At 44.9% G+C, this 24704-nt stretch overlaps 1 protein-coding gene across 10 annotated transcripts in view; it reads left to right on the forward strand.

The window, feature by feature from the left end:
- Nucleotides 1-1040: 1040 nt before the first annotated feature.
- The window catches only part of ATP12A (ATPase H+/K+ transporting non-gastric alpha2 subunit), a 29699-nt gene continuing 6035 nt past the window's right edge, over nucleotides 1041-24704 (forward strand). For 9 of the 10 annotated variants that reach the window (XR_004966132.1, XR_004966133.1, XR_004966135.1 and 6 more), the window contains exons 1-14: nucleotides 1041-1194; nucleotides 1842-2000; nucleotides 4560-4619; nucleotides 8907-9110; nucleotides 10111-10224; nucleotides 11138-11272; nucleotides 11650-11767; nucleotides 12012-12280; nucleotides 13438-13636; nucleotides 13801-13910; nucleotides 16510-16644; nucleotides 19828-20020; nucleotides 22202-22377; nucleotides 23563-23699. Coding sequence is in view for 5 of the 10 variants with exons in the window: in XM_036300136.1 (XP_036156029.1) it covers nucleotides 1186-1194; nucleotides 1842-2000; nucleotides 4560-4619; nucleotides 8907-9110; nucleotides 10111-10224; nucleotides 11138-11272; nucleotides 11650-11767; nucleotides 12012-12280; nucleotides 13438-13636; nucleotides 13801-13910; nucleotides 16510-16644; nucleotides 19828-20020; nucleotides 22202-22377; nucleotides 23563-23699 (2018 nt within the window). In the remaining 5 variants the exon portion in view is untranslated. Of the gene's footprint in view, nucleotides 1195-1841; nucleotides 2001-4559; nucleotides 4620-8474; nucleotides 8594-8906; nucleotides 9111-10110; nucleotides 10225-11137; nucleotides 11273-11649; nucleotides 11768-12011; nucleotides 12281-13437; nucleotides 13637-13800; nucleotides 13911-16509; nucleotides 16645-19827; nucleotides 20021-22201; nucleotides 22378-23562; nucleotides 23700-24704 lie in introns of those variants that run through there. The other variant, XM_036300137.1, reaches the window with a different exon arrangement.

Below are 24704 nucleotides of genomic sequence, written 5' to 3' on the forward strand. Positions count from 1 at the left end.
CTGGGGCAGAATGACTGGTGACAGCAAAACAATAACTCTGGAGTCAGGGTGGGTGTGGGAGAGTGACTCCATTTGTCCTTTTTGGTAGAGGTTGCATTCCAGGACACCTGATGCTGCCAGAGGCTGCCGCATGTGCCACAGTAGCGATGGCTAGGACTGGTACCCTGCAGGATTTTAGAGGTACTAGAGAATCGGACAAGGTTCTATTTTGTCCGGTTTGGTCATAACTAACACTGTTCTGAACTTCACATCAACAAGAATAATTCTTCTCCAAGGGAAGTGGTTACAATTTTCTAATGTTTAACCTATGCCATCACAACTGCATGAGCCCACCTCTCGCCAATCAAATCAGCATGACTGGGGATTTGCTCTTAAGCTTGGACTGCACACGGGGTCTGGTGCATCTCTGCCAGCATCCTGCTTGTCTGCTCCACACCTGTCCAAAACGCAGGCAGACACTGGAACAGGGGCCCTGCACGAACCTGGGCAGCAGGTGCAGCCGCTGGCTGGGGAGATAGGCTTTAAATTCTGTCATTCTGGAAAGAAAAGAAGAAAGGGAGGGAGGGAGGGAAGGAAGAAGGGAGGCTGGAAGTGTGTGTGGTTCCTGGGAGAGGAAGCGCTCGGTCCCCGCAGGGGCGGGTGGGGACGCGCAGCTTACAACTTCAGTTCTGGCTCCAGCAACCTAGTCCGAGTCCTCAGAACCGACAGCCCCCCCAGGCTGGCGCGGAATCCCTCACGTCTCCTCTCCACTCTCTCCCTCTCACCCAAATAGTTTCCAACTCCAAATTCCTATCTGGATCCTGCAAAGTAATTCAGCTGCTCCCCAGAGGCTCTTGGTTGTCCCCAAATCCCCTCGGAGGAGCACCTGTGCGTAAGACCCGAGAGCAGCCTTCCGTTTCTAAAGGCCCCTTAGAGCACAGTTGTCGCCAGAACGGCCTTGTGTGCGCTGTGCTGATGGTGCACTGTATCTGTATCAGTTCCTTCACTGGTAAGTAAGTCGCAGTCTCACTTTCAGGCGGCGGCAGACGTGGGTTCCCGAAGACAGAAAAAGGGCGGGGCGAGCGGCATTTAAGGCGCCGCCACCTCCCCAGCCATCGGCTGCACCTCCGCCGCCACCGCCGCCGCCGGACCAGACCCTCTCCGCCCTCCCACCCGCGCCAGCCGCGACCGGGATTCCACCGCGTCATGGGCCAGGTGCGTGCAACCCGACCCCGGGCCGGTCGGTCGAGAGGTGCGGGGATATGGAGGCCACCAGCACCTTTCGCTCTTTGGCCTCCGCGCCGCTCCTCTCCCCGCCCTGCCCCAAGCCCTCAGTCGAAGCTGGAGCCCCCAGCGGACTCCGGGAGGGGCCGGCGTTCGAGGGCAGCCCCTATCCCAAGGGTAGCACTTGGCTGGGCTTATACGACGCACCGTAGTGCAGTGCGTAAGGCGCGCCCTGCCTGGGGCGGTACCCCAGCATGCTCCCGCCAACACAAGAGACGGGGAACAGTGGGCGCCCTCCACCCAATAAATGGTGGGACGATGAGCACCCTCTACCCAAGAAATGGGGAACAAGGTCCCAGAAGACCCCATGGCTCCTTGGAGAGGTGTTCTTTTTGGGTGGGAAATCACATCCCACCTTCCCCTCCACCAAGGAGGGGTTACCCCAGCCTGCCCTCCACACAGGAGGAGAGAGAAGAGGGGGCCAGGGAGCTGCTGTTTGAAGGTGAGGGAACCTCCCTACAATCCTGCTCCTTCCTCTCCCCAGGGGAGGGGATGACAGTGGGGATGGTGGTCCCCAACCCCCAGGGGAAGTCAGAAAATCCAATGGGGCTAATACTGCACCTCTGCTTCTCCATCAGAAAACACCCCGAATTTACTCTGTGGAGCTCAATGGAGCCAAAGACATGAAGCAAACAGACAAGGGGGATGGCAAGGATAAGTACAGGGGCCTGCAGGATAACTGCTTGGAACTCAGAAACAATCAGCGCCAAGAGCATCTGACAAAAGAAATTGATCTGGTCAGTGGATTGGGCCCTGAAGGCAAAGGGGCCCCCTGAGTGCTGCCCTTCCCCCTAAGAAGCTTATCGGGACCTTGTCCCTATACCCTTCCTTTTCCAAAAGAAAAAGCATTCTGAAGGGTTTGAATTTCCTCGTAAGATTTATTTATTTATTTATTTTTATTTTTTATTTTTTTAGTAGAAAGAGAAAGGCAGGATAATATCTGCCCAGGGGCCAAGCCTCTGCAGAGTACCTGCATTCTGACTGTCGGCATTCCCAGGTGGGACTCCGGGAAGCCTCTGGGATTCCAGTCCCCACAGGCTTGGCCCACACTGCTCTCCTTTCAGTGAAATATAAGTTAACCATTTGCCAGTTTCTAGCTATAAAGTGAAACCATTTGAGATTTACTAGGTTTGGGGGCATATATGCTCCATGAGGAGGTGATAAGACTGTTGGGCTTGGAGTCAGATGACTTTACACCCCATTGAAGTTCTATGTGTAACTGGCTTCACTGAATTTGCATGGGTCTATGATGGGGGAAAGTGAGAAAAGACTAAGAGTATTTTATAATTAAAGTGCTTTATGGAAGCTCAATATTATTACAATTGAAGAAGGACTTTGGCCACTGTGGAAAAGGACAGCCTCAGAACTGAAATATGACATTCGTCTCAGGACCATCGAAGGGGAAGCTTCTACACTCAAGTTCATTGCAGACTCTAAAGTTCTGTGATTGAACAGACAGTAGTGGTATAAGTTCCTGGGGGCTAGAGAGCCAGTGGTTAAATATTCAGGAATTTGACAAGCTGACCAACATATCGACATTGCATTAGTAGCTTGAAATTTGGCTGTGGTGAGAAATGATCAGATACTATACATCAGGGCTTTCTGTTTCTCCTGGAGAGCTTGTGAAACTTTGAGCAGCATACTAGGCATTTGTCTGTATATATCCTGATAGACATTTAAGAACACAGCCCTGCAATTGTACTGACCTAAACTCAAATCCCACTCTGACTGAAACTCAGTTTCCTATTTTGAAAAAAATGAAAATGAAAAATGGTGCCTACCCCATAAGCTTGTTAAGAGTTCAGTGAAATACAGCAGGAGGAAGACTGAGAACAGCACCAGATAATAGACAGTCATTCTATTTGCCTATGTTTCTCTAGAATTCAGGATTGAAAACTTAACTAGTCTTCCTTAAAATTGCCATGTATAACATGAAAATATATCCATTCTGTCATTTGCCTATTTATTAGGATGAGAATCTCTCTTCTTGAGCAGTTTGTGAAGATGTGTAATACTGAAAAATAATTTCCATGGGATTAGCCAGTGTTCTTCTGCTTCCCAAGAATCCTGTAATTTGGGCAATGTGCCTGGATGCTCTTGCACCCTGACCTGTCCAGCAAATCAGGACTTTGATGAGAGCCAAAGCACTCTTGGCTTTTGAATAAACCCAAACCCAGCCCAGGGTGCTGCCCTGTGCTATTCCAGTTCTGGCCAGCAGAGGGGCCCCAGCCCCCAGCCTTTCTGCATTCTCATCCCCAGAACCAAGGCTAAAGGGAGGAGGAGGACAGGTGCTCTGCCTCCCAGTGCAGCCTGTTAAAAACCAGGTCCATCTATGCACACAGTGGCTCTACTCATCCATTCCCTGTTCCTTGCACCTGCCCAGAACTTAGCACACAGTGCATAGAACTGTATCTTAACCCTTTGAATCCTTGGCAATGTCATCTTCAATTGACATGAAAGAATGAGCAAAGCAAATTCTGGATGAGGAAAGGAAAAAAAATTGTAAAGTCTTAATCTTTTAACATGACGCTTTTTGCATGTACTTAAGAGAAGAGGTGGCTCTAGTTCCAATCACAAGTATAAATCTTTGTTCTGGACAGTCAGGGTGTAAAGACTCTGTCCTGTGTCTGAGGGAAGCTGCTGGTGGGTAGAAGTCTTTAAAACAGAGTTATTGGCCCTCAATGTCAATGATGCCCAGGTTGAGAAATGCTGCTTGAGTCTAATGATCCTGGGTCAAAATTAGTGAGTCTGGACCATAATGGCATTATATGACAGGTTTTTAAAGTGCGGGGTTTCTGTAATCAGTGACCTACCTGAGTCTCAAGTACCTGAAAAGGACAGTCATGCTTCCCTCTCCCAAAGACTACCTCCCAGCAAGGGCTGCATGGGTCCCAAGTTGTCAGGGCATGTGAAATGGGGCTGCTTGGTGTTGCTAGTCACCTTCCATTCATGTCTGAGTTAGCACCTGGACACCAGGTAGGTTCAGACTTGCATGTGCTGGAACTTAGACTGAGGTGGAATGCATTGCTTTGTTCATAAAAAACAATGTGGTAAATAGCAAGTTAAGTCTGAACTCTTCCCGGGGTGGCCAGAAAGCCTCCTAAATTGGGTCAAGCCTCTCCTGCAGCAGGACCCTTCTGTCCCTCTCTGCAATGGCCACCTGGTACCCAGGGCTCTGTCTCTTACTCCCACACTTTCTGGCCCCTCTCCCAGCTCCCATGGGGCTTGTCAGAGTTTCCAGCTTGAGTTTTTTGGAATTACCTAATTCACTCTGTTCTTCTTTTCATGGACTTCAGGATGACCACAAGCTCAGCAATAAGGAATTGGAAACTAAATATCATACAAATATTGTTACGGTAAGTCATGAGGGAACTCAAATCAGGAGAAGCAGCCCTGTCACTGTAAAGAAAAAGGGTGTGTGGGAAGTTGAGGGCACCATTAGGATGAGTGACTTATGGCACTAATGTTGAGATGCACTGGTGAGTGGACAGAAGGGGGCTGACATCAGGAGCTAGCGTTCTGAACCGAGGCCCTGGTCAAGCTCCTTGGCTGAGCTGTATGCTGACTCTACAGTTCTTTTGACTGTGACTACAGAAAGCTATGGTCTCCCCCCAAAGGTTCAGATGCTTGCTCATTGTCATGGTCAGTTATTTTTAATCCTGGTGTACAGGAAATATGATGGCCTTATCAAAGAATGGGGAGACCTAGTGTTAAGAATACAAGGTCTGGGGTGACAGCCTTAGACCCTGTTTGTCCTCCTCCTCTTCTGAGAAGGACTGAGTGGTCCCTGGTGGTTCCCAACTCTCCCATCACAGAGGCACTGCTTCCTTCTATGAATTCACATTCAACACATATTTCAAAAGCTTTGGTGGCTTGACATCAGGATATTTGGCTGCATCTGTTTAAGTCAACAAAAATACCTATTGTGTGTGATGTACTGGGCCAGCAGTGAGAGGAGCAGAGAGGAACAGGCACCCCTATCATAAGGAGTTAGCAGCTCAGAGAGGAAGCCAGATGTGTAGAAAAGTATCATATCATCCACTCTGTTCCACTTAGAGGGCAACCAAGAGATCTATACCACAGGCTGAGAGATGTTTTTAATTCTGACCAGTGGAAGTGTTTGAATTAGGATGTAGGCTGATGTCTTGGATTTAAGTTGCCAGAGTACCCAGGGAGCAGGAAGGACAGAGTGCATGGAGTTGATGGCAGGGAGGTAAGGTAGAAAATCAGGTGGGAGAGAGATAATTTTAGTGGAACTGTCCAGCAGTTTCATATTAAACTAAGGAATAAAGACAATATTAGTTGTATAAAGAGTATAATTTCTATGGAAAAATAGAGGCCTCAGTAGGCAAAAGCTTGTCCAAGATGTATGCACATCACAGAAAAATGTATTCAAGAAAGCATCACAGTCAGACTTCATTGAAAGTTGAAAATATAGAGCAAGACAATCAGTGGAAAAGCTTGTCACAAGAACATTTAAATGGAAATGTACCTTCCCAACTGGAAAAAGTTTTCTACCATCTTCCCACTGGTTGCCAAGAGATTGCGGAAGTAGAAGTGCGAATGATAGATTTTGCTCATGTTTTCCCTAGCAACACAATAGATGAGGGATATGTTTATGGACTGAAGAATTTAATTACTGTACTGCAGAGTATTTAAGTACTTAAGTACTTAAGTACTTAAGTATTTAAGTACAGAATTTAAGTACTGTACTGCAGGACAATTGAATCCTTTGCTGCAGTCTTTTTAAGGGGTGGGGCAATCATTGTGAAAAGCAGCAGTCAGTATCTCTGCACTTGTAATGCTATGTAAACAATTTGTATTGTGAGTCGGCATTTTATTTGTCTTTACACTTTTGGTGGAAGGGTTAACTTTTTTTTTTTTTAAATGTATTTTATTGATTTTTCACAGAGAGGAAGGGAGAGAAATAGAGAGTTAGAAACATCGATGAGAGAGAAACATCGATCAGCTGCCTCCTGCACACTCCCTACTGGGGATGTGCCTGCAACCAAGGTACATGCCCTTCACCGTAATCGAACCTGGGACCCTTGAGTCCACAGGCTGACGCTCTATCCACTGAGCCAAACCAGTTAGGGCAGGGTTAACTTTTTTATAACCTTACTCAGGAAAACTAATTATTTGTTCATTAGAAAACTATGAAGAATAAAGAAACTTTGGAATGTTAAAAAAAAAAAGTATAATTTCTAAACAAGGAAACAACTTGGTAAGATTGGTTTTCAAAAGGATTCTGGGAGAAGACAAATATATATATACTAGAGGCCTGGTGCACAAAAATTGTGCACTTGCGGGGCGGTGGTGGTCCCTCAGCCTGGCCTGCACCCTCTAGCAGTCCGGGTCCCCTCAGGGGATGTTCAACTGACGGCTTAGGCCCACTCCCTGGGAGATCGGGTCTAAGCTGGCAGTCAGACAGCTGGCAGCCCGGGAGCCCTTGGGTGATGTCTGACTAATGGCTTAGGCCTGTTCCCTGCGGAGAGTGTGCTAGGCCATCAGTCAGACATCCTTAGCACTGCTGTGGAGACAGGAGAGGCTCCCGCCACTGCCACGGAGCTCGCCAGACGTGAGCCTGGCTTTTGGCTGATTAGTGCTCCCCCTGTGGGAGTTCACTGACCAGCAGGGGACAGGTCCTGCATTGAGCATCTGCCCCCTGGTGGTCAGTGTGCATCATAGCAACTGGTCATTCCACCATTCGATTGATTTGCATATTAGCCTTTTATTATATAGGATACTAGAGGTCCAGTACACAGATTTGTGCACATTGAAAGGAAATTAATTAGAAAGTGGCCAGCAGGGCAGGACTGTGTGAGATGGGCCAGACACGCCCCGTAGCCAACCTCCCACAGTCCCTCCCTGGCTGGCTGCACTTGGGGCAGTGCCGGGGCTCAAAGGGCGTCTGCAGAGTGAGCGGGGTCCCTCTAGCCAGGTGGGGGTCCCTCGGCCTGGCCTGCGGGGATTGGACCAAAACCTGCAGTCCAACATCCCCCCGAGGGGTCTTGGAGTGCGAGAGGGCACTCTGCAAAGTTGCTGTTGCTTAGCAGCTCCTGCATTGAGTGTCTGCCCCCTGGTGGTCATTGCACATCATAGCTACCAGCTGGCCGGCTGGTCAGCCGGTTGCTTAGGCTTTTATATATAGAGATTTTTTTCTTTTTTCACACATTTCATTTTTAAGTGGGAGATGGGAGGGTCTAGAAGAATGCAGGACTATGAGAAGAGCATGTGAACTATGCAGCAGCAGTAAGATGGGAGGGGGAAGGGTGCAGAAGAGACACTGAGGTTTTTTTAAACAAATCCTTAATCCAGCAGGAAAAGGAGATGTGAGCAGGGGGTCTGGTTGTGGGCTGGACCCCAGGGGTGGGGGTGAGAGATTAGAGAAGGCAGTGGGAGGAAGGGGTGATAGTGAGTCTGAGGTTCTGGAAAAGGCATTGCAAATGGGGGGTGATGGTATCCAGTTGCTGATTACAAATCCAGGTATTTAACAACTGTTTGAGCCTCTGCGGCAGAAAAAGCAGTAGATCCTATAAAGGGCACACAAATGAACACGGATAGGGTCCTTACCTTTAACTGGCTTACAACATAATTAGGGAGAGAAGGTATGTAAAAGACTTTCTCTATAAAAGGTAGTTTGCGGGGGGAACCCTACAGATGATAGTTCAGGATTTCAAGTCTCTGTGCACCTGTGGGTGGAGGGCTTCTGGCTAGAAGTGACTGGCCATGTGGGCCTCAGGCTGGTAGGACTTGTAACTCTAAAGATGAACAAGAACTTAGTACTCAGGGCAAATATCTAGAAAAGCAGAAAAGCACCAGACTTAAGCATGAAAAATTAGCCATGTACTATATCGCAGTTCCAGAAGAGAGAGTATTTTCTGGATGTTACTGCATTGCCCTTAACCTTGATGACTAGCTTCTATATTTCAAATCAGATTGCTGCTATCTCTGGGTAAATCTCTAAGAAACAGAACCTCCTTAGCACACAGAATATAACTGCTCTGGGTCCAGATGCTGGTTGAGTCCTGATGACTTAACCATCATTTGCCTCAAATTCCACATCTATAAGATGAGGATAATAATAGTTCCTTCTTCAGAGGGTTATTTTGAAAAATAAAATGAGTTAATATATGGAAAATACTGCCTGGCTGACATTAAGCATTCCTTTTAAAACAAGAAAACAACTTGGTAAGATTTTTTTTCAAAAGGCAATTCTGGAAGAAGACAAGGTGGGGGTGGAGGTGAGGTGTCACCCACTTTTCCCAGGCCTTCTCTGAGCATGGTAACCCCTCTCCACAACCTGCTGAAGTATAATATCCAACCCAAGGTAGGAGAAATGTCGAATTCTGTTTGGGTTTTTTTGTTTCTTTGTTTGTTTTTATTGTTTTCATTTTAATTTTTTTCAAATACAGTTGATATTCAATATTATAATAGTTTCAGGTGTACAGCATAGTGACTAGACATTTAAATAACTTACAACGTGATTCCCCCCAATCAGTCTAGTACCCACCTGGCACAATACATAGTTATTACAAAATTATTAACTATAGTCTCTATGTTATACTTTACCTCCCTGTGACTATTTTGCAACTGCCAATTTGAACTTCATAATTCTATTTATTTTTGTTCAACTTTCTCAGGGTCTCTCCAGCACCCAAGCTGCTGAGCTCCTGGCTCGAGATGGTCCCAACGCCCTCTCCCCTCCCAAGGAAACTCCGGAGATTATCAAGTTCCTGAAGCAGATGGTGGGAGGCTTCTCCATCCTTCTGTGGGCGGGAGCCATTCTGTGCTGGATTGCATATGGAATTCAGTACTCTAGCGATAAGTCATCATCCCTAGACAATGTAAGGCACTGGGGTCTCCTGCCTGGTTTTACTGAATTAGTAACAGGGAAGAACAGATTAATAAAAATGAGGCCTTTCAGGGGCAGAGCCCTGGGTGGAATCAGGAGTCTCCGCTGACCAATCACTGCATGGGGTTGGCAAAATCAATCATTTTCCCAGCTGTAAAACAGAAATTACATCTGACTACCTGATGTTTCAGATGCAGTATGAGCATAATTTTAAAAAGAGAGAGAGACATTGTAAGTTCCTAAGTGAAATATATATATATATATATATATATATATATATATATATATATATGAAGTATTTGTGGATTCTCTCTCCTAAAAGCTAATTCTCTCCCTTAAAAATGTTTTAAAAATATATTTTATTGGTTTCAGAGAGGAAGGGACAGGGAGAGAGAGATAGAAACATCAATGATGAGAGAGAAAAACATGATCAGCTGCCTCCTGCATGCTCCCTGCTGGCAACCCTGGCATGTGGTTCATAGGTCGATGCTCAACCACTGAGCCACACTGGCTGGGTTAATTCATTCTTTTTAACATAGAGAACATGTGTGCGTGCTAACAACTAAGCAACAAAACCACACTGGCCAATGTGAGGCTGAGAGAAAGAAGCCAGATGCAAAGGGCCACATACCATATGATTCCATTGGTATAAAATGCCCAGAACAGGCACATCCTGAAGACAAAGCAGATCAGTGACTGCTAGGGCTAGGGGCGGGAGCAGGGAGACTGCCACTGGGCACAAGAGGTCTTTTTGGGAGTACAGAAATGCTCTATAACTGGATTGTGGCAACTGTTGCAACTTCAATAAGCAACTGTGTAAATGTTTTAAAAATCATTGAATTATAGACTTAAAATGGATGTGTTTTGTGGCCTGTAAATTGCACCAGGACACAACTGCCATCTCTCTGGCCTTCCCATGAAGAGCTCTAGCCCTAGGAACTGGCTCACTCTGTGGCTGGCTTTTCTGACCAATGCCTCTCCTCCTGACCCAGGTGTACTTGGGCACCGTGCTCGCGCTGGTTGTCATATTAACAGGAATCTTTGCTTACTACCAAGAAGCCAAGAGCACCAACATCATGGCCAGCTTCAGTAAGATGATTCCACAGGTGAGTAGCAGCTGTCCTGCTTCCATTTCTGCATGACTTCATGTGAGGAGAATGAGGCCTTGGAGGCACAGGGTCCGTGGTCAGGCTCAGGCTCATCCTTTTCTGTCTGAGAAGTCTTGGGCAAGTGACCTAATCTCTATGAGCCCCCACTTCCTCACTGAGATAATCAGTTAGGTAAGAGACAGGAAAATGCTTAGTCAAGAGTATAGTAGGATGGAAACATTAGTCATTGCATAGTGTCTTCTATTATTGCTTGGAAGTGTTGGCGAACTGTTGAGACAAAAGTCATTCAGGTGGTCTGGTAGCCAAGGACATCAACCCATGAGTTTTTATTTGTGACCATCTTGGCTGCCACTGCTGAGCTTCACTGCATGTTGCCCCAGAATGCACTCAATGTGGGGCATCCACGCTCCTCTGTCCCTACAAGGGCCCCTGGTAGGTGTCCTCTAGGGAGACTGTGCACCACTGTCAGCACAGTGGGAAAACCACATTGACCTTGGGCCCCAGAGCTGCCAGCTAGAGGGGACTCTGGGGATCTTTTGTGCTAATGGTGGAGGAGACCCACTTCCTCCAGCATTAAAGTTTTCCTGAGCTGAGCAAGATTATTAAGCCCTTTGATTCAACCTTTAGGATTCTTCCCTGACATTGAAGCCAGGAGTACTTCCTTTCAGTCAGACCCAGGGCTGTCCCTTTGCTATATCTGCCCACAATACATTTTCTGTGTCTAAGAATATCTCTAGGAGCTCCTCCTCAGGAAAAAAAATAGTTCTTAGGGTCTTCAGGCCCAAGACAAAGTCTTTTGTTTCATATTTTGCCATTTTGAGTTTTGATGTCTGAGTTTTGGTAAGTAGTGGATGGAGAAGCATCAGCATCATTCCCCGATCTAAGGCACCTACCACATTTTCTTTTGTAGCAAGCGCTTGTCATTCGAGATTCAGAGAAGAAGATAATTCCTGCAGAGCAGCTGGTGGTGGGAGACATAGTGGAGATTAAAGGAGGAGACCAGATCCCTGCAGACATCAGGCTGCTGTTTGCCCAGGGATGCAAGGTAAGTGTCACAGGTGCCCAGGGTTCAGGCTGCTAACTGGCTGGCATTCTGTGGTCCTTCCAGTTCTTGGCGTAACTGGAGCAGGGGACACAGTGCCTCATCTTGAATATTTTGTTGTTTTCTTTTTGTGTGTGTGTTAAACCTCACCTGAGGATATTTTTTCCATTGATTCTCAGAAAGAGTAAGGGAGGGAGAGAAAGAGAGAAAGATCAATGTGAGAGAGACACATCGATTGGTTGCCTCCCACACATGCCCCAACCAGGTAAGTGCCCTTGACTGGAATCGAACCCATGACCCTTTGGTGCATGGGCAGATGCTCTAACCACTGAGAAACACAGGTCAGGGCTCATCTTGAACTTCTTCACAATTTCTTCTAGGTTGACAACTCATCCCTCACTGGGGAGTCTGAGCCCCAGTCCCGCTCCTGTGAGTTCACCCATGATGACCCCCTGGAGACAAAGAACATTGGCTTCTATTCAACAACCTGTCTGGAAGGTAAGTCTTGCCAGCTCTCAGGACCACGCACACCACTGGGTCCCTTTGGGCTCTATGTTTGTATCTCTTTTCATCTCTTGTACAAAGCTTGTCCAAGAGAAAACCTAGAATTGCAGGGCCTAGAGAACTGATGTTGGCCTTTGTAATGTCATGTGTTAATTGATCATGTAAGCCACCAGATGAGGAGTCTGTGGTCCTCTCCCAGCTGAGGACTCATGAAATAAAATACCCACTTCACCTGTAGGCACAGCAACTGGCATGGTCATCAACACAGGTGACCGCACCATCATTGGTCAGATCGCCTCACTGGCTTCAGGAGTTGGGAATGAGAAGACACCCATCGCCATTGAGATCAAGCACTTCGTTCACATTGTGGCAGGAGTGGCCATCTCCATCGGCGTCCTTTTCTTCATCATTGCGGTGTCCATGAAGTACCGTGTCCTGGACTCCATCATCTTTCTCATTGGCATCATTGTGGCCAATGTACCTGAGGGCCTCCTGGCCACTGTCACTGTGAGTCCATGCTGCTAGGTGGCCTGCCCCATGCCACCCTGTTAATACATGCCACCCTGTTATGCTGGGGGAGGTCCCACTCCTCCAGCTCAGAGCAATACTCCCTCCCAGTCAGAGACAACTAGGAGACATTCTGAATGGAATGATTCTTAGAGGGACAGAGGAATTATGAGGTTGTTCATATTTGAATGCACTGTCCTTGAAAACTTTGCATTTTCGTTTAGGAGAACTATCTGCGAATCACATATGTAACTTCGCTCCTCAAGATCTAGATAAGGCTTGAACCATCATTCACAGATTTTTGAGCAGCCAGATGTCTTTCTCACATTTCCACAATTTCCTTGGCAGTTTCTACAGCTGAGGAATTTAGGCACTTTGTTTACCTAAATTCTCTTCCCTTAGACACACACAGACACACAAACTCCTTCTCTTTTTTTCTGCAGAGAAATACAGCCCTTTCCTGGACCTTCCCCAAAATTCAGCTTTGGGTCTCCCTTGGTAGGACCCATCCAATTAATCCTTAAACAATGCCGCCCCCCCCCCCAAGTCTCTGTTATGGAGGCCCTGTGCGGGGGGCAGGGGGGAGGGAGGGTCTCGTGGTTCCAGTTAACATGTAAAGGCAGCCTCAGATCATTGGCCTGATGTTGTCCTCAGCAAAGATGGACAGAAGTTTCTGAACTCCATGTCCCTTCTGACTCCAGCAGGTAGTAATTTGAAGAAATTGAGCCCAAAAACCCTTTGAGATCTCGGGGCTTAAAAGAGAGAGCTAAGAACCTTTAAAATCTGGACCTCTTAAAATGAAATACAAACACTTCTTGATTTATCAAAGCAACAAGCAAGCCTTTGGGACAAGCTCTTTGGCACAAACCTTATGCATTCACTCTTTTGTCCAACAGGAACTGGGTCACCAAAGCACCCTCTGTAATTACCCATGAGTATGGGCCATAACAACTTTGCTTGGTTTTGTCACCTGTGAATTCCTCAGGATTTCTTTAAGGTGTAAAAGGACAAAAGAAATATCCCATATTTAATTAAAAAAAAAAAGTATCATGACATATAGGATTTATCAGGTACTGCCTGAAACTAATCCAGCCTTAGCTACTTTTATGTTATTGTACCTGCATTCAAATGGATTTTTCTCTTCTCTCTTCTGTCAGGTGACTCTGTCACTGACAGCAAAACGGATGGCTAAGAAGAACTGCCTGGTGAAGAACCTGGAGGCAGTGGAGACGCTAGGTTCCACCTCCATCATTTGCTCAGACAAGACGGGGACTCTGACCCAGAACAGGATGACCGTGGCCCATCTGTGGTTTGACAATCAGATCTTTATGGCTGACACCAGTGAAGACCAGTTGAGTAAGTCTTCTGGAGCATCAGTTTGGCTCAACGCTGTGGACTTGAGAAGAAGGGCACGGCCAGTGTGGCAGAGTTGGTGTGCAGTCTCAAAATTTTGTGAACAGTATGGTTTGTGGAGAGGGGGCCCAGCACCCATAGCATCCCCTGTGCTTTCTGTTTTCCAGAGCAAACCTTTGATCAAAGCTCTGGAACCTGGGCCTCATTATCAAAGATAATTGCACTGTGTAACCGAGCAGAGTTCAGACCAGGACAGGAAAGAGTCCCCATCATGAAGGTAAAGTGTCTGCATCACTGTCTTAAACCGCAGCCAGTTTGAAGTCACTTTCCCTGTTCTAATTTGGTGCTAGATTTAATCTCTCCAACACAGGAAAGCTTGTACTAGTAAGAGCAAGCGTGGCTTCCAAGACCTGCAAAAGATTTTGTTCATTCTAACTAGCTTTGCAACATCACAAAGACATCTGAAGGCCTCAGGTTGATCTCAGTCCTTTGGAAATTTTGTCTTATTCCAGAAAATGAATGTGTCCTTAAGTTATTTTCCTAACTTCTTGATCAGATAAGTAGATATAATCAAAATTTTTATTGTATAAATGTCATTCACTGAAGTTTAAAATATAATTGGATGGAAATGAAGAACTCATCTTAAAACATTCTTCTTGGCTGCAGGCGCTCTAAGGGTCCTACAATATTGGAATATGCAACAAACTAACTCCTTTTGTTCCCTTCCTTTCCTTTCTCTCTCCTTCCTCCCTTTCTCTCTTCTTCAACCTCCCAGTGAGTCACTGAACCTGTCCCCTTGGCTTTTCTCTATGTCATTTTTTTCATTGACTCTTTCTTATATATATTTTTAAAATTTTCTTTATTGATTAAGATATTACATATGTGTCCTTATCCCCCCATTGCCCCCACCCCTACTCATGCCCTCACCACCACCACCCCCCCACTCATGCCTTCACCCCCCCTGGTGTCTGTGTCCATTGGTTAGGCTTATATGCATGCATACAAGTCCTTTGGTTATCTCTCCCTTACCCTCACCTTCCCCTACCTTCTTGTATTTCTTGTTTTTCTTTCTCTATCAGCTAGCTCATCAATTCTCTTTTTAGCCAATCTCTTCTCTGTCTTTCAAATCCTTATGTCCAGTTCTAATTTCTCATCCCAAGTCATGGGTCTCCAGCTAGCTGTGTGTTTGTTTTGCACTTGGAAGTTTTGACTGTTAGACTCTCAACAAAACTATACTACTTGTCACCTTCCACCTGCACCCAACCTGGCTCCAAATCAAGATCTTATCCCAATTTTTCTCTTTTTCTGTGACATCACCATTTTACTTGTCATCTGAGCCAAAACTTTTAGATGTCATCTTTACTTTCTCCTCACCAAGTCCTATCATTCTTGCTTCAAAAATTCTATAATTTTCCCGGCCAGAGTGGCTCAGTGGTTGAGCATCGACTTATGAACCAGAAGGTTGAGGTTCGATTTTCAGTCAGGACACATGCCTGGGGTTGCAGGCTCAATTCCCAGTAGGGGGTGTGAAGGAAACAGCCAATCAATGATTCTCTCTCATCATTGATGTTTCTATCTCTCTCTCCCTCCCCCGCCTCTCTGAAATCAATAAAGGTATGTTTTTTTAAAAGTCTATATAATAAAAGACTAATATGCAAATTGACCAAATGGCAGAACAACTGGTCCTATGATGCACACTGACCACCAGGAGGCAGACACTCAATGCAGGAGCTGTCCCCTGGTGGTCAGTGCACTCCCACAGGGGGAGTGCCACTCAGCCAGAAGCTGGGTTCATGGCTGGTGAGCACAGTGGCAGTGGTGGCAGCCTCTCCCACTTCTGTGGCAGCGCTAAGGATGTCCAACTGCCAGCTTAGGCCTGCTTCCCCTTGAACATCCCCCAAGGGCTCCCGGACTGTGAGAGGGTACAGGCCAGGCTGAAGGTCCCCCCCTAAGTGAACAAATTCCATGCACTGGGCCTCTAGTATATCTATAATTTTACATCTCTATTATCACCAATTACTTGTATCAAAATAACTGGCTTACCTAACTCGAGTTTATCCCTCCTCCAGTCTTTCTTGCATGGCACTAATTTTCCTTAAAAACTACATTAAATGAAATACATCACCTAACTTTGCTCAAAAACTTCCTTTGCTTCTGTTTTCTGCTTCTTGAACCTAGACTTCGGCTTGCATTTAAGGGCCCTCCATGTCCATCTCTACTCCCAGCATCTAGGACAGAAGTCTTCCACTTCTCACCTTCATTCATGGCATTCTGGCTTCTGAAAGGCTTTCTTCTCCTCTCTTTGTAACCGTCTTTCAAGATCTAATTCATAACTGCTGTTTTTCATGAAACCTTTCAGCTCTCAGAGCTCTAACTTTGAGCTTTGCTAATGCCAGTAGGAGGCATGATTCACTTTAACATTTTTACCATGGTCTTAACTCGGTCACAATTGTGTGTTATCATTTTGTCTGTCCAGCTAGTTCAGCAGTTCTCAACCTGTGGGTCGCAACCCCTTTGGGGGTCGAACGACCCTTTCACAGGGGTCGCCTAAGACCATCGGAAAACACACATATAATTACATATTGCTTTTGTGATTAATCGCTATGCTTTAATTATGTTCAATTTGTAACAATGAAAATACATCCTGCATATCAGATATTTACATTATGATTCATAACAGTAGCAAAATTACAGTTATGAAATAACAACGAAAATAATTTTATGGTTGGGGGTCACCACAACATGAGGAACTGTATTAAAGGGTCACAGCATTAGGAAGGTTGAGAACCACTGAGCTAATTGGTTCATTGAAAATAATCCCCAAAGAACCAGATTATGTGCTACAAATATTTATTTTTAACTCTTTTGATTCTCAGAGAGTTGTGGTTGGAGATGCCTCAGAAACTGCTCTTTTGAAATTCTCAGAGGTGGTTTTGGGTGATGTGATGGAAATTAGAAAAAGAAACCACAAAGTAGCAGAAATCCCTTTTAACTCAACCAACAAATTTCAGGTGAGTTGTTCCTCACAACTGAATTTCTGTTATCAGGAGAACGACATTTCTACATGTAAGTACTCTTAGGTTAGTACGAATTTTGAATGATACTTGACTTTAAAAACAGTCCTCTGAGATGGATGGCCTGGGTGTCTAGTAAACCCAGAACAGGTTTTCTCTTGCTGGCCTCCTTCCTCTGCCTGAGGCAGATAGAGAAAAAGAATGTTGTCAGCCCGGCTTCTCCTACCTAGAACAATCTATCTCTATTACAGGCACATTCACTCACATCCTCACTCATTTACACGTGCCCCTGTGGGGTGACTTGCACAAATGAGGAGCAACAGCCAGAGCCCAAAGGGTAAATGAAAGGTGGAGGAAGGGATAGAGCTAACTGTGTCCTCAGTCTGTGTCAGGTGCTTCATATACATTGTCCCATTGATCCTCACAGTAAGCATATGAAATGGGACTAATTAATCCCAATTTATGGGTAAGGAAACAGACTCTGAGTGTCTTAATGTCACCAAGCTCATTCCAGCATCCAAGTGGCACAACCAATTTTCACACATCTGTTTGACTCCTGAGCACATGCTTTTTCTACCATACAAGTCAGAGGCAGAACAGTTTTTGCTCAGGCCATATAAGGAAGCCTTGCCTTTATGAAACCAGTGAGGAGACTCTCTGATGACCAGCCAATGGCTTTCCAGGCCTGTCCCATAGGGATCTTCTTTCCACTCATTTCTCAGGAAGAAAATGGCTGTCCTTGCCTAGTTGTCTCCCTCATTTTAGGGGTGGCCAACCACCAAACATCCCCATCCTTCCTGTGTTTGGAAAAATGACAGTGTGTAGCCCAAGGTCCTGCTGCCAATGGGCTTTCCAATAGACTCCAGAACTGAGCACAGGCATTATGATTTTGCCTTACATTAACAATAAAGTGTATAAATAAGATAGCCATGTTTGTGTCAAAGTTTCTGGTGATTAGCCTACTATTTTGTTTGGATGGAAAAAAAACTGTTGCAAACATCTTTGTGGGTAATGGGCCAATGAAGAATTGCAGTTAGCCAAACAGACAACCAACAAAAGGGTGAGATGTCAAATATTAAAGCAAGAAAATCAGATCTCTCGTTCAAACCTTTACTGAAAATAGAATGAGTCACAATCCTAAAGTAATAATAGTAATCATGTGTGCTAATTTCCACATGTATTAAATCACTCAGTTTTCACCACAGCTCTGTAAGGTAGAGAGTGAGGCACAGAACTTTATCACACAGCTCTTGAGGGCTGAGCCAGGACTCACACAGACCCTGCAAAAAGTCTTTACTGAACTTCATCTACTCCAGTAAAGACTTCCTTCAGCATGTAAGAAATGAGAAAAAGCAGATCCCATGAGGCTCATGTACTAAAAGTGGAAGGAGAAAATGGGCTAACCAGAGTTGGGACTAGAAAGAAGAGAGCGCTTGTGTGTGTTCCTGCTGACAAGGCCAAAACACCTCTTTGGATGTTGTTGGTGCCATTTGAACTTTATACTTGAGCAAAAATTAACCATGAACAATGAGAAGTAGATGTTGTGACCTTGGAAAATTGTGAGGTTTCTGTCAACTGCAGGAAACAAAGTAGAAAGTCCACATCTTATTGGCCTTAGAACAGCAATTCGCCAAACTGAGGCTGGTCCATGAAGAGATTTTCAGTAGTTTGTGACAAATTGGATTTTTAGACAATATTTTATAAAGCTTTATGTAAAGAGGAATGTGTTTCTTTTAAACAATTATCCTTTACATCCTACGTGATCAGGGTGGGGCCTCACACCTGCCAGCCTGAATCAAACCCCAGCTCAGCCACCTGTTAGTGTGTGACCTTGCATGAGTCATTTAACCTTTCTGCACCTTAGTTTCCTGCATTGTAAATGGTGATAAGAACACCCACAGCCTTATGGCAGTTTTGAGAATTACTTTACTATGTGAGCACGTAGGACAGCACACATAAGTGTTTATTATTCCTACTTTTTTAAAAAATATATTTTATTGATTTTTTACAGAGAGGAAGGGAGAGAGATAGAGAGTTAGAAACATCGATGAGAGAGAAACATCGATCAGCTGCCTCTTGCACGCCCCCTACTGGGGATGTGCCCGCAACCAAGGCACATGCCCTTGACCAGAACCGAACCTGGGACCCCCCGAGTCCGCAGTCCGACGCTCTATCCGCTGAGCCAAACCGGCCAGGGCAGTATTCCTACTTTTTAAATGTTGAAATGCTCTACCTTTGAGAAAACGATGGTGATAGTAGATGGGAAGTTTGCTCTTGGTTTGGTTTTGGTTTTGATTGGTTAGTTGCTTTTTAATGTCTTTACATGACCATAAATTTAAAAAGCTGGCAAACTATGCTTGCCCTCTATTTTTTTTTATTGTACTCATCTCTGATATCTGAAAGTCTAATAATCAACTGATAGACCCAAAATAGTAGCATTTTTCTCATAAACTTACTCATTCTCTCTCAAATACTCCAGCTTCTTGAAATTCCTTTTGAGGGCTTAAGAGTGCCTGGTATATAATAAGGACTATGTAAGATTTAGCCATTTATTATTATACACTTTTTCACACTTTTCCCAATTATCTTATTAGGATGAGTACAGAAGAAGAATTACTAGTTCAAGGGCATTGGTGTTAGAATTGTGATACCTGTTACTTAACTTTTCTCCTGAAAGCCTGGACGTGAGCCTGCCCACTTCCACACACCCACCATTTTCTCTCATATCCAGGTAGTAAAAACTGGATCAGTGTAGAGAGGATGAGGCACAGGAAGGCCTGCTGCTCTCATGCCTGCCTGAGCTCAGAATAGCTCAGGGGAGGTAGAGATGGGAGATGAGACGAGGTGGCTTACAGCCCCTAACCCCCACAGGCACCCCATGCAGATCTTGTTCAAAGTAGAAGATGTCATAAGCTGACAGCCCCTCTAAAGCTAGGCTGTGACTAGATGGCTGAGTCCAGATGTCTTGCATATCACTTAGCCAGAAAATGAAAAGGAGAGAACCCACCTGTAAAATTCCTCTTTACATTTCAAGGATAAGTAACCCAATGAGAGAAAAAGTTGCTTTTCATTTTGTCATGTTGCTAATTAAAAGGTCAGTACAATTCAGGCCCTCAGTAATAGAAACAGTGTCATGATTTACTAGCATGCTGTACTTATGTCCACTTTCTTCCCTCCCAGCTCTCCATACATAAGACAGATGACCCTATTGACAAGCGCTTCCTCATGGTGATGAAAGGGGCCCCTGAGAAGGTCTTAGAGAAGTGCAGTACCATCATGGTCAATGGCCAGGAGCAGCCTCTGAACAACAGTACAGCTGAGGCCTTCTACACTGCGTACATGGAACTGGGAGGTCTAGGGGAGCGTGTTCTGGGTAAGCTCTTCGTGGCAGAACCTTTTTGTGTCACCTGTTCAGTGCAAGACTCTGTGCTGCATCAGGGCACAAGATGAGGCAGGCTGGCCATCCAGCAGAGTAGCTGTGGCCTCCACAGGGCTCACAAGAAGAAGAAAGGTATACAGATTAAGAGCATATCACATGATGGAAGCAAGGAGGGTGGGGTTGCTGCCAGGCAGGAAAATCTAGGAAGGTTCTATGGAAGGATTCCATTTAAACCAGGCCTTGAATGACAATATCTGAACGGAAGTGGGGGATAGGTTTCACGGTGGAGGGAACAACATAGGCCAAAGCCCAGAGGTAGAAACAGCGGTGGCGGGGTGGGGCCGGGGTGGTGAGCATTGTCAGGAAGCTGGTCAATGTGGAGTGTTGCAGGACTGAGGAGATTATGTCATCATGGGAGGTAGGGCTGGAAAGATAGACTGGAGGTCAAGGTTTGGAGTGCCTTATGTGGGTGAGGAACTGGGTTTCATTTGGCAGTCAGGACAGAGCCACTGGAGGCTTTGCAGCAAATAAACTGTTCAGAGTCGGTGTTTTCTAAAGGATCATGCTTGGCGGCATCAGGGAGCAGACAGGCCTGGGTCTCAGGAGGAGGGGGCTGCTCTCGTTCAGGTGACAGAGGATAGAAATTTGATCCAGGGCAATGGGAACATGAAGGAGATGTCAGTTACCAGAGACTTTTTTAGAGGAAAAATTGGTGAGATTTATCAACTTATTGGAGGAGAAAAGTAAGTTTTTAAAAATGTTGAATTATTTTACTTAGTGATTATGGGCAAATATTACCAGTAACAGAAATAGGGGATATTAGAGGTAGAAGGAACTATAGAAATACATTGTGGCAGGAACCTAATTGTGGTCATTTCAGTGATATCACAAAGTCCTATGGAGGCCACAGCTACTCTGCTGGATGGCCAACCTGTCTCATCTTGTTATGAGAATCATGGGCTGACAGAGTGGCACCTCTGAACTACAGGATGATAAATTCAAGGTAACAAGTTCATGGTCAATGATAAGGCTTAATAGACATAATGAAGGTTACTGCCAGTAGAGCGGAAATCTAAAGGATATTGAGTTTGTAAAACATATAAATGAAATGATCTGCTTGCAGTATTATCAAATAGCTCACATTAGCAAGTCGCCTTTTCAGGGCAAGACTGATACTTATCTAATTCGGGTCATTCTAAGAACCTCACATTTGACCTCTCAGAGCCTGTGCTTTACTGAAACATGTGGGCCATGCAGTGGGCCAGGATGAGGATAAATTCAATGTGAAAGCTGGTGAGAAAGTCACATGACCTTGGAAGTCCCACCAGACACAGGAATCCCTTCACCTCAACCTGTGAGAGCCAAATACCAACTGAGCCAGATACTGTCCAAGCCACTACTATTGGCCTTTCTCTCGATTAAAGACTGAACTCCGTACCATTCCCCTGATCCCCTGACCCTTTCCCCCATTTGTGCAGTAGCACGTGCTGTTTTTTCTTCCTAATTGGTCTTCCCACCCCCAAGTCCTCCCTACTGCCTCTCTCAAGAGTCAGCTAACATACGACCTTCTTGGTGAAGTCTTTCCTGACTCCCCAGGTGGCTGGAGTGTAGCTCTCGTCAATAACACTCACCATGCTCCATTATGCTTATTTCTTTATGTCTCTGTCCCCACACTCAACTGGGATATCTTCAGAAGTAAAGGCTGTCCATTCTTGATTTTCATAACCCTAGAACTGTGGTCGGCAAACCGCGGCTCGCGAGCCACATGCAGCTCTTTGGCCCCTTGAGTGTGGCTCTTCCACAAAATACCACGTGCGGGCATGCACATACAGTTCAATTGAAACTTTGTGGCCCATGCGCAGAAGTCGGTATTTTGTGGAAGAGCTGGTATTTTGTGGAAGAGCCACACTCAAGGGGCCAAAGAGCCGCATGTGACTCGCGAGCTGCGGTTTGCTGAGCCACAGTTTGCCGACCACTGCGAGAACCTAATGGGCAAATGAATTTTTTTGGATGAGCTATATCTTTGCTTAAAACATGCATTATGAAATTGAAAGAATGAATTCTGATAGAGTCTATTGGTAAAAGAATAAAGGACTGAGAGTGTATGAAAATGTCCTTCCTTTTCTCATGTCATTCCATGGGAGACACTGACTTCCAAATCCACACCCATTCCAGGTTTCTGTCATCTCTACCTGCCAGCAGACGAGTTTCCAGAAACCTATTCATTTGATGTCGATGCCATGAACTTTCCCATGTCCGATCTCTGTTTTGTGGGGCTCTTGTCAATGATTGATCCCCCTCGGTCCACTGTCCCGGATGCAATCACCAAATGTCGGAGTGCAGGGATCAAGGTGGGAGTTATCTTCCTGACTTAAGAAGTCTTCCATGGCCCTGGCTGGTGAGGGTCTTGGGTTCAATTCCCGATCAAGGGTACATGGGTTGCAGGTTTGACCCCTAGCCATTGGGGCGTGTGCGGAAGGCAACCAATTGATACCTCTTTTGCACCGATATTTTTTTTTCTCTCTCTCTGTCTCTCTTTTTCTCTAGCTTCCACTCTCTCTAAAAATCAATGGAAAAATATCCTTGGGTGAGAATTAACAAAACTAAACAAAAGAAGTCCTCCATGTATGTTGTGTCCCTTTCTAAGGACATTTGTCAGAAGAGATAGTATTTAGGTCTCTTCAAGTAAATACCATAATCCCCCCCACCCCCCGCCTTTTTTTGGAGAAAGAGGAAGGGGAAGGGAGAGGGAGAGGGAGAAGGAAAGAGAGAAAGAGACAGAGAGAGAGAGAGAGAAACACCTATTGGTTGCTTCCCACAGCATCCCAACCAGAAATTGAACCAGCAAACTGGGTATGTGGCCTGATCCGAAATCAAACCCAGGACCTTTCGGTGCATGGGATGACAACCAGCTAAGCCACACTGCCCAAGGCTTTAATTCCTTTTTTAAAAATCTCTACTTTCACTACATTAATCTTTCAGTAACTGCAAATAAAAGCAAAATGATTATGTCTGTGTGAAATAAAGCACAATCATAACTGCAGTGAGAAGAAAGCTAACTCCCTGTGCCATGAAGTAGCCATATTTTGCCCTATGATACTTAGACAATAAAAGATTCTATTATAAACTCTTGAGGTTCAGCCTCAGCAATCCAGTTGCCTTCATGATATCGAAACCAAAATCTTCATTCCACTACCATGTTAATATCAAGATTGTTGAAGCCACATGAGGCTATCCCAGGTAGACAGCTACCAGACCTTTCACAAATACAGCAAAATCAAAGGGAAAGGGCTTCCTCTAATCAGAGGAGAAATTCAAGAAGCTTAGAAGTAACGATAGATCCAGTGGGATCAGTGTGTCTTTCACAGGCAGTTGTTTCTTTGATCTAAGATCAAGAACTTTCTGTAAGAGCAGACCACAGTCAATGCTAACCATATTCTACTAAATCATGGTAGAGCAGGTGATACGGAACTGCCCCTACTCTGGCCAGGTAGTTCCTCATTATTCCCATGCCTTTTTCCATGTTTGTGTTGTAGGTTATTATGGTTACAGGAGATCATCCAATTACAGCCAAAGCTATTGCCAAGAGTGTAGGTATCATTTCAGCCAACAGTGAGACTGTGGAAGACATTGCAAAACGCCTCAACATTGCTGTGGAGCAAGTTAACAAACAGTAAGTAAGCATAGAACCAGTGTTGCAGAAACTCAACTTCAGTGGGACACTGTGTTATTTAGAGAAAATTCCCTTTTTGCCAAACACTCTCTCAGGGTGATGCTAGGCTGGTTTCCTCTATAACTCATATATTCATTCATTCACTCATAATTTTATTGAGTACCTACTGTGTACCACAAAAATTACCCTTGTGTGAAATTTCAAAATCCAGTAAAGTAGATCTAAAATCTTATGTGCCTAATTTAGAGTGAGAAAATCTGAAACAAAGGGTTGATATGAAATTACTTGCCAGTGATCCAGTTGTATAATCTGGAATATTAAGAACCCTCTGGGTTTTGTGCTTTTTTTTTTTTTTTTTGAAAGTAAATATAAAGATAGTTTCCTAAGGAAAGACTCAGTTTTTCTTTGTGTTAATTCTTTCCACAATCAATTGTTGAGTGTCAGTTATGTACCAGGCACCTTGGAAGAAACTGGAACTGTAGAAACAAACAGACGACATTATTCCCACCCTGAGGGAGCTTTCTTTCTTTCCATCTACTTGGAAGGACAGAAAACTAAAAACTGATTGTTATGATGAGTACAATGAAGGAGACACACTGGACTGAGGAGCTAGCAGTGTGGGAAAAGTTAGCTGATAATTTAAATAACTAAAGATTCCAGGTTACACTGGGAAAATAAATGTCATTGGCTTTATTATACTTTCACGCATGTTGGGGGAAACAGGGAAAGACCAGTGAACCAATTCTGGTTTACCCAAGTATTCATGCCTTTTAGGAATACACAGCTGTCGGGTAGTAAATTATCACCAGGCCAACAAATTACTAATTAAAACAACCAAACAGAATTACAACCTTTGGGCACTACAACAGTATGTGAAGGCTAAGTGTCTTCTCCTTTGTGGAAATAACATTCATCTATGAAAACAGGGTTAGAGCTTTTGTTTATTTGTTTTGTTTTTTAAAATAATAGGGTTATACATTTTCATACAAGTCACGCACTGAACAA

The sequence above is a fragment of the Myotis myotis genome, unplaced genomic scaffold, assembly GCF_014108235.1.
Source record: "Myotis myotis isolate mMyoMyo1 unplaced genomic scaffold, mMyoMyo1.p scaffold_m19_p_3, whole genome shotgun sequence".
NCBI lineage: Eukaryota > Metazoa > Chordata > Mammalia > Chiroptera > Vespertilionidae > Myotis > Myotis myotis.